Here is a 17,978-nt window from a genome sequence, read left to right as displayed (position 1 = left end):
AAAGAAAGCAAGCATTTTAAAGAATAAAATCGATACCGTACCGGTGTAGCGCAACAGTATATCATTGACGTATACGCCCCATCCCTATGACAGCTGTCAATGTCAATCAGAAATATTAAGAATAAGCGAGCCATTCCTGCCAATGATCCGTAGATTTAGTACTGAAGTATAACAACGTTATTATTGTCCAAAAGTATAGGGAAGTAAATCGTATTGAAGTGTGCAATTGTGATGATAAAAAAATGTTCACAACAATTTATTTCACATAAAACAAAAAGGAGATGGCACTCCGATGTGACGTAAGCGTTACGTAGCAACGATGTTGTGCAACACCAGAATTGGATGATGCCGTTATAATGGCCGACAATAGACGAGCGCTAGTGTGGTACGACCTTAATACTTAAAATGGCGCGCTGCCGCAATTTTACTTATGGCCAAAATGCACACGCGATCGGACTCGCGGCTAAAGGAAGCGTTATGACACTTTTAGTTTGAAGACCGAGTATCCGCTGTTACGGTGTTGAATTTGTACAAATAAATTAGCATTCTGTTGATTCGACAATCATAGTCATACTAATATTATAAATGCGAAAGTTCAGATTGATTCAATTCGTGGCCTAAACGGGTGAACGGATTTCGATTTTATTTGGTATAGATGTAGAGGATAGTCTGAAAGAACACATAGGCTACTCGTTTTTGTTTTTTGATTCCACGCGAACGGAGTCGCGCGCGAAAGCTAGTGAAATTATAAATCAACAGATACAATACTAAAGAAATAAATGGCACTCTATTCTTGTAAGTTGGGAATCGACGAAAACGACCGATATAAGTTACACAGCTGTGAAGAAAATACCGACACTAACCGACATAAAAATGCATTTTGTGTGCAAAGAAATATTCCGAATATAATTTCACATGAAGACGAAAATACTTATCCACATTTAAAAATAAATTTCTATAAATATTACAATTCATCACAATTCCGCATTTAAGAAATACTAGCCTTGTGTCATTAAACATCCGCACGACTTTCGGCAAGGTATAGTCAACTCTATCGATAAGAGTTAAAGTTCCATACTGTTAAACATGATCTGTTCCATAGACCAAATAAGGACTGCACCTTCTCACCGATGGCGGGTCTTATAAAGAAATATTGTCTCTTATAAATATCGAGTATAAAAATAACGAACGCATACACTATTAAGGAATAAATACGTATCCAATTAAATTGATGGTCTGTTAAATGATATATTAAAACAGTTTATTTAAACGGATGATAAAAGCGAAGAAATGATAACCGTCGCGGTGGCATTTTTCGAACACTAATTTTTTAAAAGGCATTTTATTTTTTTTATCTTAGTCTTACTATAATTATAAATGCAAAAGTTTGGATGGATGTTTGTTAGAGTTTGTTTGTAGTAGAATACAGTCTGGAAGAACACATAGGCTGCTTTATTTTCTTTTTTTAATTCGACACGGACTGACCCGCGGGCAAAAGCTTTGCATGGATTGTTAGAGCTTGTAGCCTAAACTGGTGAATGGGTCTCGATAAAATGCAAAGATGTAGATGATAGTCTGAAGGAACATGTAGGCTACTTATTTTTGTTTTTTAATTACACGCGTAGTCGCCGGCGAAAGCTACTCTTCTATGTTATTTATTAACAAGTTATATGTTAACGAAGTTATATCTTTATCAAGTGTTATCATTTCCCTCAGAAGTTACTCAACCGTTGGCTATTGTGAGCTTACGACGTCTACAACGAAACTTTGCATTTCCTCAGTTAAAATTAACAAACGCTTTAAGACCTTCGTAATAAGAGCAATGCAAGCTTTGTAAACGAGATATGAAGTGCGCTTACCGATTATGGAACTCGCTAAAAGCTGTTTGCATATTAAATGTTATGTCGCTTTATGTTATTTTACTTCCTTGACGGATATTTTGATTTATAGATGTGTTTTTGAAGCTATGATTTTGTTTTGGTAGTCCGATATCTAATTTGGAGGTATCTTGTTTTTTTATGTTGTCAACTTTTATTAGGATTGTCTATCACTTATCAACATCAAGCAACATACTTAATTAATAAAATGTTTCTGATGATAAATATTAATTTCTTTAAAATGTTATATCACAGATTAAAAGTTATTGACTTTAAGTATTGATTTTTTTTTGGCAAACGAGCAAGCGGCCACTGCTGCCCGTAAACATCCGCAATTGCAGATGCGTTGCCAACCATTAATCGACGGAGGAGGAGACGCACATAAAGAGGACATTTCCGCTTCTTAAGCATCTCCACCGTCAAATCCATTTACATTATAAATAAAAAAGACTGTAGTAATTGTTTCCGAATTAGATAAAATTTTAATAATGTATAATTTAAATAAAATAAAGGAATTACAATAAAACTGGCTTTAAGATTTCATTTCCAATTCCTTTCATTGACCCTTAAAACTCAAGCATCTCAAAGACATCGATTGATGCATATGGATTTAATATCGGTTATCCGTGTAAACTCGATATTGCCCGTAAACATCGATTTTTAACATAATGTAATGCGTGAAAGGACGTCGTTTTACGCTGTACGTTGACGTCACCTCGCTCCACAACTGTCATGTCAAGGGTCCAGCGATTGTGTCAGCTTTTTGAAATTATTCATACCATTGTCTTTGATGGTTCATAGTTAGTTACGCCTTGAGGTAATGAACTATTCAATACGGAAACATTGCGACATAGATTAGGCTGTTTGACTTAAAAAAATGGTTAATTTAACAAAGGAATCTACAAAGATGCAAAGAGTTAGAAATTTATTAAGGTTTAAGTTAAATTAAAATTTGCTCTTAATTACCAGCTATCAGTTCTATTAACAAGGAAAGAAGAATTATCAAGAAATTAAGTGTTTAAACACAGTTAATAATAAAGGTGTTTGTACACTGGATTAGAATGATTAAGCTATATGTTTTACATGAGTAAGTGAGTTGTTATAAAGGTGTGTATTCACTTACAGAGCATGCCGCCGCCTGCGTGAAGGCATGAGCGGGCGCGGAGCGGGCGGGCAGCGCTGCCAGCTCATCCTGCAGCGTTGCCTCGCGATACACCTCAGCAAGCCGGGTAACGCGCCCGATGACTTCTGGATGTACGATTCAGGATATCTGCTGTTCCAGGTATGTACAAAAACTTATCACAATCTTTAGACTTTAACTATAAAGTAACTAAGCCCAACCCTGGATAAGTCCGATACGGACTAAGTCCAGAGTCGGACTACGTTGCTTGTCGATTTAGTAACTTTTTAAAATAATGTATACTAGTAAGCTCTACAAATTGCTTTGAAATATTAAATGAAACTAGAGAAAAAAAGAGATAGTTGTGGTACAAATAATTCATGTTACCACCCCTTGTCTAAAGGAATAAGGGAAAATTTCCATCTACTAGAGCACTTTACAAAATAATTCAATTACTATCCTCTGCCCACGCAACATACAAGTTGATAAAAGCTTATTCAGATAGTGTATTGAGTGTATATAAAATGAATTATGAACTTTATACATGATGGTCTGTAACTGAAACTATGCTTTAGGACGCAATAAATCGATCTCGAAATGGAGGGAATTATTCTTGTTTCATTCAATAACATTCTTTATGTGAAAAATCAAACAAAATGGGACCCACCTGCAAGCATTACCTTTCGGATAAAAAAAGAATTATCAAAATCAGTCCACTAGCGGCGAAGTTATGCCGTAACACACATAAAAAAAAAAACATAGATACGAATTGAGTACCTCCTTCTTTTGGGAAGTCGGTCAAAAAATGATTTGTATTCGATTTCATTTTCATTTAGCATTTCTTCAATTGCATCTATTCTTGCTATCTAAAAGTAGTGTAGTGTTTATTTGTGTAAGCCAAGCGGTCGATGCTTCCACGTACGAGGTAGGACAAGTACCTCATCGATACCAATTGTAGGAAATTAATAAATTTTTATAATCGTTTCAAAAATAGCTATTCGTTTTTAGTTAATTAAATGAATAAGTATTGGTAAGCATTGATAAAAGAAATGTGAATCAGCATGTATAAATGAATTGTTTTTGACCGACTTCCCAAAAGAAGGAGGTACTCAATTCGTCTGTATGTTTTTTTTTATGTGTGTTACGGCATAACTCCGCCGCTAGTGGACCGATTTTGATAATTCTTTTTTTATCCTAAAGGTAATGCTTGCAGGTGGGTCCCATTTTTTTGGTTGATTTTTGGAATCAAAGACTACGACGTAGTTAAATAGTTTAGCTCAAAATCGCGCGACATAATTTCGGGTCATTTTTACCAAGAAATTCGTTCGTTTTACTAATTAGTAACTAAATTGAACACTATAACAATATACAGTATATCATAATTCATAGTAAATCTCAATTGATTCGAAAGCTGCAATAGCTTTTCATTCAAAATGAGCTTTTGTAATGGACTTTAAATCACAATTAATTACAATTATATCGCTCAATTGAGACATGAATAGAATTGCGTCACTGCAACGCATACCAGTTATAATGGACTGAAATAAATCATAGCTCTTATGCATTTATTATGCATCCATTAATTTGAATCCAGTGAATGCAATGAATTGGTAAGTATGATATTTGGAGAGTCATTGTTTTGAAGTGGCATATTGGGCTTATTTCAATTTTTTTATAACTAGCTGTTGCTCGCGACTTCACCCGTGTGAAGTTGATGTTAACCACAGATAACGTAGCTTTTTAATGGTGAAAGATATTTTTAAATCGCCCAGTAGTTTTTGAGTTATTTCAATACATACAAAAATACAAATCTCTCCTCTTTATAATATTAGTATAGATAACACGGTAGGTTTTCAGATTATTAATCGAAAATCAACAAGAACTTTGTATGATGAAGAGTTTTCTCAAAATGAAATTCAATAAAAAATAAAGATTTTTTAATGTAAACTATAATATTATTATAAGAGACAAGATCACTGTTATTTAGCTCAAAATATTTATCGAATTAAATTATAAACAAGGAGTCATCGATTAAAATGCAGTGTCATGTTTAAATGTTGTGTTGTGTTCATCTCGTTGGCGCCGAAGTCACGTACATTTCAATATGATCGCTACCGTGTAGAAAGTAAAGAGCACACAGTCGCAGGTTGCGGTAGGTCAATCGCGGGCCCTTTATTATAAATCAACGGTACGTGCCCTCAGTCGCGCTGTCGTTGTTGTTTTGTTCACCGTGTTTCAGATGCGAGCATGATTTACCGTTGGCTCCTAGACTATGTCGGTTGTAAGAACATTCTCAACACAAACATGATTCGTGTAATGATTTTTTTTTATTGTTTTAATTAGGTACTTAATTATGCAACCAATTTGTTTTGTTTTTCTTTGAAAAATAATTCAACGCAAGATACATTTTATCAAGATAAGCCCTAAATGTATTGAACAATTAAAACGACCTTTCGGTTAAAAGCAGGATTGCGAATTATTTCCTAAGCCGTGCGATATCATAGATGATAAAGAAGTAGTTATTTTTCAATTCTCTTGGAACAAAAGGAACGGATCATTGGTTCGGGCTTTGTTTGTACGATTTCATCTGTCCCGAGGCGATGTGTAATATCCGCACTAGACGACAGGCGGCGCCACTGAGCGCTGAATAAACTACAGAATAGCCTGGAGTGAACTTTACTGGAATTTCATCATTAAATCTAACTAACATTATAAATGCGAAAGTTTTCATGGATAGATCGATGGATGGATGTTTGTTAGAGTTTGTAGCCTAAACTGCTAAACGGATTTAGATGAAATTTATGACAGATCTGGAATAAGTTCTAGAAAAACACGTAAGCTACATGCTTTTGTTTTTATTAATTCCACGCGAACTCTAGCTGGACTCTAGAATCCTTTTGTATTACTAGTCATGTTAAAAATTTGACTTACGGCTAACAATACGGTAATATTAATACACTGTTTAGTTTGTTGTTTTTTAATTATTAAATTAGCTTAAATGTTAGCATTTGTGCTTTTATATTTTGATGTTAAAAGAAGCAGGTGTTTTTTTTGTGATAATAGCTTTATTTGACCATTTAGTTTTATGGCTTTACTCGATTGGAAATCCTGGTTCGTTGACCGCTGATTCATTAATTATGAAGGTTTTACCAGAATTTGTTGTAATTTCATTTTAACAAATTTAACAAAGATTTAAAAATGTTTCAAGGAGGAACTTTACTTCCCTAGAATAATTCTTAACAAAGAATCGAGATATCCTCATAGCTCACTAAACTCCAAAAAAATAGTAATTTAAAGTGGAAATGTAAATTGAGTTAGTTATCAATAAATTCAGACACAAATACATTTTTAATTGTGATTAGCTTGTTAGTATTTAATTCTAAATTTCAGGTAATTAATTCTACATTTATTTGCAGTTTCTAGCAGTTTGTTAGTAATATTTCACGGTATCGTAATGATCAATTACTAATACTTTAATTGTTTAATTGAAAAATAGAAGGGTAAATTAGATGGCCTTGTCCTTGTAATAGGGAAAGCGATGAACGTAACGAAATGTTATAGTTCCGTGAAGTGGAAAATTTTACGGTTTATAACTCTGAAAAGTATTTATTACCAATATTGTGATTTATTGAGTCATTCTGTAATTGTGATATTTTAATACCGAGTCTACTGCCAACGATGACTGTGGCTAGGTCACCCCTGAGGGTAGGCTCCGAACCCCTCGGTGGGGACGTATAGTGAGCTGATGAATACCGAATTTAAAAACGTCGATTGTACAGGGGTTAAATAATTGACTTCTAATCTGCAAGTCCTGGGTTCGAATCCTGCTATGTACTACTGTGTTTTCAGATTTTCAAAATTCCTATCTATATTTCTTATGTACAGTTAAGGATATATTTTCCTTGATGATGATTATTACGTAACGCCACCAAAGATATATGCTATTTATTTATTTTTTGTTTTATTTATTTATTTACGGATAACTTACAGCTAGCTTAAAAAAATAATAAGAGAAACAAAAAAATGAAGGCCAATTACAATTTATCGCAGATAGTCACAAATATATATTATTATGAAATTCAGTCCTTGCAAATTGTATCACATTACACTTACATGCAAACAAAAACAACATTTTTAAATAAGAAACATTCTCTTAAATATCTTTTACTTTTATAATGATTGTAAATTAAAATAAAGGACAGAATAAATAAGTTTACGATACCTCCGTGAGAACGGCGGCGGTAATACTAATAAATGAAGCTATTACACAATTGTTAATTTCTCACGAGTTCGGTAAAAGATTTTTGTCATTTCACTAATCGAAATCGACGGAGAAAAAACACAAAGAAATCGATGTATCGATTACGTATAGGGTTTCGATAGTTTCAGAGTAAATTAGCCGTGTTTAACGTCGCATTGTGCGATTGTCGAGTCACTAGTATCGATATGCGATTCGCTAAAATTTTATATCGCTTTCCATTCGATAAGTCCGTGAGAACCTTTGTGGTTAGCATTTCTGTGTGAAACTGGTAAATGATTTATCAGCGATATCAACGAGGATATGGTCATGGTTTATTTATGTTTCTTGTATTGTTAGAATATTATATAAGTAATCGAATATATAAATATATTGATTGACCTTTGTTATTTTAAATGCGAACATATTTCAATTTTGATTAAAAAAAATTAAAACGCATGAAAATGTAGAGTAAAAATTTGATAATTACCGAGTTAAATAATCGAGTTAGTAAAGATAACATTTTCAACAATCGAAAGTAACATGTCACAATTGTATTGTAATACGAAGACTACACTTTCACAGTCCAGTTGCAATGAACAAATGTATCTCGCACGATGCAATCTTCAACGATCTAATGTGTCTTAATACATCGGAAACTTGCATAATATCTTTAGCAATTACATCCCATCGCAAGTATAAGTAAAAGGACGTTATAGGGTTCCATTAAATGCAATATTGACTGAATACTAGTTTTTAAAGCTACCTCGTAATAATGTTTTTAGTGTTTTATTTATTTACTAGCTGTTCCCGTGCGGCTTCATCCGCATGAAATGGATAAATGACAACCTTACTTCCTTAATGTTGGCAGGTTTCCTACCTTCCTTAATGTTCTTTATTTAAAGAGAGAATTACTTAAAAAATATGCTGTGATTGCTGACATCCTACGCCACGAAGTAGTGTGTGTTTACGCTTTATTATATAAGCTTTATTAGATAGATAAATAGATAAATAAGTTGGAGTAAATTCTAGGATTAATATTGTACAATCCAAATCCATAATAAATACGAGTATATATAATAAATATGCATACAAAGTTTCATATGATTTAATTAAAATGGACAATCCTCTTATAGCTTTGCTTTGAGAGTCATCCAACCAAGCGCTTTCAATTCCAACGTTCACAGCGACCCCTGGAGGACAAATACTTCATTTATTGTTATGGTTACAATAAAGTCCATTCATAAACTGTACAGTTTATTTTTCGAATAATTAATTTTAACAATTTATAAGACAGCGGACTATTGAAACGAATTTTAAATACTTCGCATCGAACATGTTGCTTACAATCTGATAGTTATAAAAAAAATATGATGGCATTAAAGGAAGGTGTATGGTCTTATCATTTATTTATACTTATATAATAAAGATTGTATTTTTGTATGTGTTGAAACCAACCCGTAGTGGGCCAGCGTGCTTGAATATGGCCTAGTCAACCCTTATTAGTATAGGCTCCGGGCCCCCCGGTGGGGACGTATAGTGAGTTGGTGATGATGAGGATGTATTGAAATAACTCAAAAACTACTGGGCCTATTTTAAAAATTCTCTCAACGTTAGAAAGGTAATTCATCTGTAAGTAACATAGATCAACTTTTTATTTTTTAATTTCACGGGGATGAAATCGCGAGCCACACCTAGTTGTTATTTGAATTAAGTTTCAGAAAAAAGTTTCAGTATTAACTTAGCGTAAAGCATTCCTTAGTCTTTTAGAGAATATCAATTTTAAAATGTACGTATATTTTACAACGATGTAATTACTAACAGATTCGATAACAACAACCATTTAAAAGACGTGATTAGATCAGAAATCAATCATTAAATGGATAACAGACTGATTGTTACGTCGTTACTGAACGAGATATAAAAAAAAACTTATAACTGCTCAATTAAACGGTGAGCGACGTTTGATAGGATGGAAAGCATTGCACGCCCGATCACGACTGAACACCAGTTAATACCTAGTCAATTACTAACGAAATTGTATATTACTTTTAGATATTAAAATGAAGAGATTATGATGTTGTTAATATAAACAAGATGCCATACTATTCGTACAAAAAGCTGAGATTCCATATGTCAAAATAATAAACGTAGAGTTGTTCAAGGAATAAAATAGTTCATACTTATGGATAGGATTAATAAGTTAATTGCTCAAAAAAGAAGTGTTAAACTTAATTCTTACTTCATTATTTTGAAAGTTATTTTTCAGTTAAATTGCTTATCTTTGCTTTTTATTACTCGAGTTTGGTGTTCATTTGATTGTAGTTGTTATAGTCAAGTTAAGTTACTTGTTAAAACATCATAATTAACATTAAATTGTTATTACACTATGAGTGTAAAGGTGAAAGTTGAAATGATTCAATCTGGGTGATCGTTACGTGAATTAACTGCATAGGAATTGTTGATTGAAATTCTGCCTCTGACGTCACGAAGCATAAACGATGAACTCGTGATATGTTTTAAATTCATACATCTAAAGATTGATTATAATTAATAATACAAAATGTATGAGAGCGTGTGCACACCTGAAACTATACTATCGCAAAATCGTTTAGTCTCGCTTTGATTCTTATAAGCTTATATGGTCACACACTACTCGATTTTTTGTTGTGCGACTAAACAGTTAAATTTGCTGCGAAATATTGAAATTAGCACAACAGTTGTCAAGGTGTGCGGCCGCTCTTAGTATAGCTTAGTTGCTTTTAATTTCTTAAGGCCACTAACATTTTTAACATATTCAATGTACCACGATTTTCACATTGTCTTGTTATGTTTAAATTATATAATGCTTTGTAAAGGCGACTCTTTATTGGTCATCTAACAATGATGACAGTGGAATTGTTTATGAAAAAAATTTCTTCCTTAGTTGTACAGCTTTTTGGGAGACTTGATCGTACAAATAGATTGACATCTTTGTGAATTACTAGCTTTCGCCCGCGACTCCGTCCTCATGGAGTTAATAAAAAAGTAAGTAGCCTATGTGTTCTTCCAGACTATCCTCTACATCTATACCAAATTTAATAGAAATCTGTTTAGCTGTTTAGGCTACAAACTCTTACAAACATCCATCCATCCGTCTAAACTTTCACATTTATAATATTACTATGATCGAAATGTACGTTAATTTGTGTTCAGCTATTTGTTTAAACAAATCAAAAGTTAATACACGATCAGCCAGTGACAGGACTGTTAATAATAATGAGAGTCGACTTGCAATGTAAACCTTGACACAAGAAATGTCCGATTACGAGAAATTGCGCAGTTTGTGAAAATTGTGCCGATAGATTAGATTGATTATGCTAATACTCAAGGTCAACATTATTCTTTATGATAATAAATTGTAAAACATTGACCTACTCCAGTTTACTTACTTTATAAATTGTCTGCTGGTTAAGATAAAGGTGTATTAATCGATTGGTGCAAAAATACTCGTGAAAACATAATAATCGAATGAAATATTTATTGTTGAATGGTGGTATGGACATGTTGTGCGACGAGAGGATGGGGACATAAACCAGAAAGTTTTAAAATTGAATGTGGATGGATGGTAGGGGAAGACCGAAGGAAGTGTAGATGGATAGTGTGAAAGAGGATATGCTTAAAAAGGTAGTGGATTTAGATATTACGGCTGATAGAGATGTATGGAAGAGCAGCACATACTGTGCCGACCCTCCGTAAGGGATAAGGGCAAGTTGATGTCAATTTATTATTAAATGTAAACTATGTTACTAATACGGAATAGTGACTTTTTAACGATCCATATTACAATAAAATGTCACATTAAAATTCTGTTATCATTATTAATAATGCAACACTAGTTGTGAGAACATTAGTACATCACTATTAAGAGTTTACAAAGCAATGCATAACTTTAAAATTTAAACCTAGCTACGAATCTTCAAAACAATCTTACCAGAAATTCAGTAGTTTCGAGTGAATTTGTTCCAGTTGTTTGACGAGATTTATCTTCATGTTCACGAACTTGAATATTCAATAGTTCCTGTTCCTTCATACGTATCTCATTTGAAGGATCAATTTCAGTTAATTGGTGTTCGGGTTTTGAGTTGTTTTAGACTCGCTTTAAAACATTTATCACTTAGTTTTTGTGCAAGATCGAATATTCTAAATTAAGTTTACTTTTAGTTAGTTTTTTATGACAAATGCTATTGCACCCGGATCAAGTCGTAAATTTATCGAGTAACTGAATTTACATAGAAGACATTTTTGTTTATTTCATCATATTAAATTACTTTCATTAATTTTTAAATCACAAGCAATTTAAAAAATAGTTTAAGTTTATAAAATTGAAAAACCTAATAAAAGCATTATTTAATAAGGTTATAATAATAATTATTAATTATGAATAGTTAAAAAATAATGAAATAACACCGCTTCCGTCCACACTCAGTAATATGACCTCAGAGGTTTGACCTAAGACCCGGTGTTACAGCACACCGTAAGTTCACTACAATTAGACAAACAGCGAGATTAGCGCTTAAGATAGCTCTATTGAATTTAGATTACCATGCGGAGTTTGTATGGGTTTACGAAATTGATTTAATAATAGTGCAGCAATGGATTACGCGAATGTGAAGATTCCCTTGTTAATTATAATACGTACTTTGAATTTCTCTTTACGAGTATATTACTTAAAGTGGACTATTACAACTATTTGTACTTTGTAGAGTTTTTGATTGGATAAAATTGTAACATTTTTGTGCAATGTTTTGAAATTTGAAAACCTTTAGTATTGCGTCATATTTTAGTAATACCAACAGAGGATTTAAATGATTTATTGTAGTCGATACTTTATTTCAGATAGGGCAATAGACAGGATATTTGTTCCAATAAAAAAATGTGTTTATCTCTTTGACATTTTGCAAACGTGATATCCTTGTAGTCTAAGTCCATTGTAACTAAAATGTAATACATTTTATTAATACGGTAGTGAACTCTACTGTACATTTAACTTAAAAATACATTTAGTTAATATTGCTTAGGTAATAAAAAGTCTTATTCTAAAAAGTTGTGGTCATTATATTATTTGGAACCGTTAGAATCAATTTTATATCTAACGAAAATGTCTTGTAAATCAACGCTTTATTATTCTTTACAGTTTTTCATTCTTTGTAGAACATAACATAGAGATATGAATAATTTATGGTATGTTAGAGCATTAGATAAGAACTGACGGTCCATTCTATTCGCAAACTAACGTATTAGCAAAATATACCGTTTGTTTCACACGATTGTAACATGTATAAAAAGATTCAAACTTTATGAACGCTCGATGTACTGGTAACACATGTTTCGTTCATACTGCGAGTGAACTAGCGCATACAGAATGTACTCTAACATGTACATTTTGCATCAACTTTTACCGAAAAGTATGTGGATAATCTTGTATATAATTACGAGCCGCAATTAATTTTGCATAGTACTGTATAGACCGGATAATGGTATTAATATGCGTCACCACGTTGACGCTCAGATAACGGCTAGAACAGTTAAAATAATTAGCAAAAAAGAACAAAAAACTTCCACCATTGTTAGAGAACCGTTACCGATGTTTATTTAATGCATGCGCACAGAGAATGCTATATTATCGCTCTGCGACTGCTAAATGGGATTCGATTGTTCAGTCTTGAATTATGGATTTGTAAATAAAAAACAAATACAGCTTAGGAAAAAGACATTCGTGATCGTACCTTTTAGCTTATATATTAACTTTGGATTAATAACCTTTTGTTGTAAACATTGAAAGACTTTATTATGTTAATAATTTCCAAATTCATTTAGACACACATTTTATTCTGAAGTGTCAGTTACTTTTTCTACATTTTAAATAGTTACATGTAATCTATAACAGCCAGTATCTAATTTATTATAAATCAACCTCCTTATTTATTTACAACGCTTTTTATTAATAAAATATTAATTTCAGTTGCGATTTTCGTTAAGCGTTTTGACAAAGGTGAATAAATCTGTGTAGACACGCCCTTTTATTTGACTTTGACGTACGTTACCTGGTGTTACGTATTTTGGCGTAACAGTTCGGGCGATGAGGTCTATTATATTATGGAAAGGTCAGTTTTAATGATAATGTTCTTTGTTTGTTAAAGTTCAACGCATAGAAAGTGTTATTGAAACGTAGCTAATTAAGGCATAATTGTAGATGAGATTTCATTTTGTTAATGTTTTGTTTGTTTTTCATCTTATGATTAATAGTAAAAGTGTTTTAAACTGTAATTCAAATTTAATTGAACTCAAAAATTGAAATAAAAAAAATTATAAAATGTCTTTTTTTTTTATTAACGTAAACTATTAATAACACTTAAAAAGTTGTCACATTTCAATGTATATTCTATATAAGTTTAAGTTAACTTAACAAATTACTTAGGACAACGCGCGTGGGCTAATCCAAGCTGTTCAAGTCCAGCTAATTGCCGAGCTGCACGGTCGTCAAACTGAAAGTCACAGAACATAAACAAACAATAAGGAACCTTCCACTTTCCATACAACACCTATATTAAATAGAAACATGCAACAGAAGTCACGACAATTTCATTAAACTACTCTCAAGGTAAAATGACACTTAGCACTTGAGACAAAAAGTCGCTATTACATTGTTTGAGAAATTATTTGTGATCGTTTAGAATTCAATAGATATTTATAGTGACCTGGTTGTAGTCAGTGTACACGCAAATTCCGAAAGGCTGATTGATGAGCTTACAGACCATTGTTACGTGGAGAGCTTAACAAAAACATCGGAAATTAATCACGTTAAAAACTTACTACGAAAAGAATTATTTCCATTTATTTACCAACTTTCGCCCGCAAATCCGTCCGTGTGGAAGAAGAAAACAGTAGTCTATGAGTTCTTCCAGACTATCCTCTATATTTATACCAAATTTCATCTAAATCCGTTCAGCCGTGTAGGCAACAAACTGTAACAAACATCCATCTATCAAAAATTTCGTATTTATAATATTAGTAGTTTCACAACAGAAACACTCAAACAAAATCATTTTTAATCTCGTATATTATATTTTTAAAATCATACTTTGTCTCTGTATAAAGATTGTAGTAAAAAGACCATAGTGAAATAAATCAGTTTTCAAGTAAGGTTATTCAAAACACTTCAAACATCACTTACTAATTTTTTAAAAATAGGAATTATATTATGACGAGGGTCTTTATATTCAAAACTATAATTTTAATATGTAAGCCTATCTTATTTTACAATATGACCCATGTCCACATTCAAGCATAAAAATAAATAAATACATAAATACTTACATAAAAGAGTTCAAACCGCTATAATCAATAGCGTTCGATTTTTGAAAGTCACCCTAAGGCTTTACTGTCGTGAGAACTTACTTAATCTGTATAATGATATCTTTTAACACTTCCGGGAAGAACTCGATTATAAAAACACTTTATTAAATTACCAACAAATTATCTTAAGATAAATCCTTGATATACGGTGAAGGAAAGTGAAGCAATTCAAAGATATGTGTGAAGTTAAGTCGTTAACCAGCATGGTTAACTGTGGTCTAGTCACATCTAACTTAGGGTCGAGCCAAACTATGGTAACAAATAGTGAGATGATGATGAAATAATTCTTAGAGAAACTTACTCGTAAAGGTACTAAAAACCTATTTGAAAATCAATCACAGTCATACAATCTCATCTCTCGTCCCTTTTTGCTAAGAAAGGTCGCCATGGTGTATATTTCCATGCATCTTTCTCGACGGAATTTTGCACGTACAATTAAAATATCTCAAAAACTACAGGGCCGATTTTAAAAATTCTTTCACTCGTAGAAAGGTAATTTATCTGTGAGTAACAAAGGCTATGTTCTATTTTCACGCAAAGTCGCGAGCAACAGCTATCTTTCTTACAAATATCCTTTTTCAAATTTTTTAATACGCAAGCTGAAAATCAAACTAATGATATGTTATGTTACAATTATCATAATAATACTAATATTGTAAATGCGAAAGTTTAGACGGATGGATGGATGTTTGTTTGTTAGAGTTTGTAGATTAAACGGCTTAACGGATTTCGATGAAATTTGACATACTCATAGAGAATAGTCTGGAAGAACACGTAGGCTTGCTTTTGTTATTTTTTTAATTTCACGCGAACGGAGTCGCGAGCGAAAGTTAGTGTAACATAATATCAAGACATTAATATATGTTATCCAAAGACATACATTTATCATTGCAAAGTACCAACCTATGTTAGATGAGCGGTCAAAGTTGATGCGTCAAAATATAATGTAATGGGATGAAAGCAAAAGTTGTTCGTGTAACGATCGCCTGCAGCTGATTTCACGTCGCTTTTCCTTTCTTTTTTTATTATCGAAGTTACAAATATGTTACGCCGTTTTATTCTTCGATAGCTGATCGATAGAGCAGTTTATCTTTGAATCTATAGGTTACATACATACGTGGAAGAGTTTCTTTAAGTGGTTATTCGAAATTGTTTACTACTTTGAAATTGATAAAAGGAAGGGAAAGATCTCCCTAGATGTGTATCATTCCGTTTTTTCAAGCGCAAAAGCAAATGCCATACTTAAGTTATTTTTTTAACTTTGAAATGCATGACTATGATTGCTTGTTCTGTCACTTATTTTTAACTCCAACGCAATTTGGAAATTTTATGTGTTTATGTCTCCGTTTAAATAATTAAAAAGTATTTCTTATGTCTACATGCAAAGAAGTGTCGACCGCTATATAGGGCTTTTGGAATTCCGATAAATAACAGCTGCCGGCGCAAAGTATTTTATTGCCGTATTTGGTTGAACACCTTTCTTTAATGCAGTGTCATTAAAAAGGAATTTAACATTGAGGTTCTTTGTTTTATGAAAAATGTTAAAGTATTTGGAACAATATTTAACTTTAACAACTGCGTAGTAACAATATATGTTAAGGACTTTCGCCAAAGAAACTTCTGCGTTAGTACGTTTCTGTAGAGAATGTAAAACGAACATTTATATGAGGTTATCGCTTAATTATCATGTACAGTTAGTCAAAAACTGCACAAACTTGTAACAAAAGTGTTTGTAACATTAATTAAAGGACCATTAAGCATAGTATTCCGCAGTTCTCACGAGTTCATAAACAGCATGAGAAAGATGTTAAACGTTGTTACAAAGTTCCACGATTGTTCGGACGCCGTTTGCAGATGTCGAGATAAGCTTACCACATTCCTTATCTGATCTCTAATTGACTTTTATCTACTTTACATTACAAGAATGTCTTCCTTGAACGTAATTATTACATTAATACGTGGTGTAAAGTGTAGCTTTCAATCTTACTTCATACTAATGTTATAATGCGAAAGATTAGATGCATGGATGGATGTTTGTTACAGTTTTTCGTATATGGTAAACGGCTGCAAGTATCTCAATGAAATTTTAGGTCGGAAAAAACACATAGTCTACTTACTTTGGTTCCTTTTTAATTCCACGCGAACGGACCCGGGGAGAAAGCTAGTATTAATAGAAGTATATGAATATTATCTGCAAATCTATGTGAATAAAATTCTCTTCAAGTATACTGGCTTGTATCGTTTGGTGTGGGTGGATTAAGAGGCAAATTTCGAACTAGATTGAGTTGCACAGATCTGATAAGGGGGGGCTATTACGGAGACATACGATATCACCGCAATAGACTTGCAATGACGGTCTACTGAAATATGGCTGTTGCTTTCAAGTGCTATATAACATTCGATAAAATCAATTGTCAACGCGGATATTATTGGTCAAAAACTGGATTAACATTAATACGGGATGGATTGGTTAATAAATGTGACATTATAGAGTTTGTATGACTAAGTGAATTCAAATAATATCTTTTTACATACTTTAAAGTAATATATACATTTTTGTTTCAGGTAAATTAAGAAGAGTTGAGTTCTAAAAGAAAATCAATTCTAGTACAGACTGCATATTATGAGGTTTGCTAAAAATACAATAATATTTATTGTAATTTATTTACGAAATCGAAAATGTTCCGAGGTTTCATAAATTTTACATCACACATTTTTGGTTGATTATTTATTTATGGACAAACAAAATATAACCACAACCACAAGCATAGAACAATGCACAGACCTCCAACATTTTCTAAGCTTTTCCGTATTATGTAAACAAAGATGGCGGCGCTTCGTAAATCGCAATTAGTTCCATACGTTACTCTGTACACATCTCTTCATGTCGTGAGCCCGCAATTGACATAATAACATTACGTTAAAACAATCGCAACATGTATAACTGTCTCCCCTTGCGTTTGCATAGCCGAAACATATAAAAGAATGTTTCCATCCCTTTCTATTGTTTGAAAAAAATAGAGATAGCAATAAAATGTAATAAAAGACCTTCGAATAGACCCCTGCGTAATTTAAATATGTCTCCAGTATTTTACATAAGATAACTAGAATGCAAAAGCCGATCAAATACTACCTAGAATAAAATCGTGTATTAATTGCCTTTAATTGGATCACTTGCCATACACGGGGTAAAAAGTTTGCAAGAGCTCTTCGTAACCGTAGAGTTTCACTGCCGTGACATTTGTACAGTCAGCATACACTTCTATTCATTTACACGATGCTTCAAAAACTGTAGCCGTAAACTTCTCTAGCTTTTTAATGATATACAAATTTGTGAAGACTGTAC

The 17,978-nt window shown here is 32.6% G+C and overlaps 1 protein-coding gene across 1 annotated transcript in view; it reads left to right on the top strand.

Moving 5' to 3' along the window:
• The window catches only part of LOC106101443, a 126,915-nt gene that overhangs the window by 27,718 nt on the left and 81,219 nt on the right, over nt 1–17,978 (top strand). The window contains exon 2 of the mRNA XM_013280682.1: nt 3,003–3,159. Coding sequence (XP_013136136.1) covers nt 3,028–3,159 — 132 coding nt within the window. The 5' untranslated portion in view covers nt 3,003–3,027. The remainder of the gene's footprint in view (nt 1–3,002; nt 3,160–17,978) is intronic.

The sequence above is a fragment of the Papilio polytes genome, unplaced genomic scaffold, assembly GCF_000836215.1.
Source record: "Papilio polytes unplaced genomic scaffold, Ppol_1.0 DF824303.1, whole genome shotgun sequence".
Taxonomy (NCBI): Eukaryota; Metazoa; Arthropoda; class Insecta; order Lepidoptera; family Papilionidae; genus Papilio; species Papilio polytes.
Note: the sequence above shows the minus strand (reverse complement) of the source record. Positions and strands in the feature narration are given on the sequence as shown.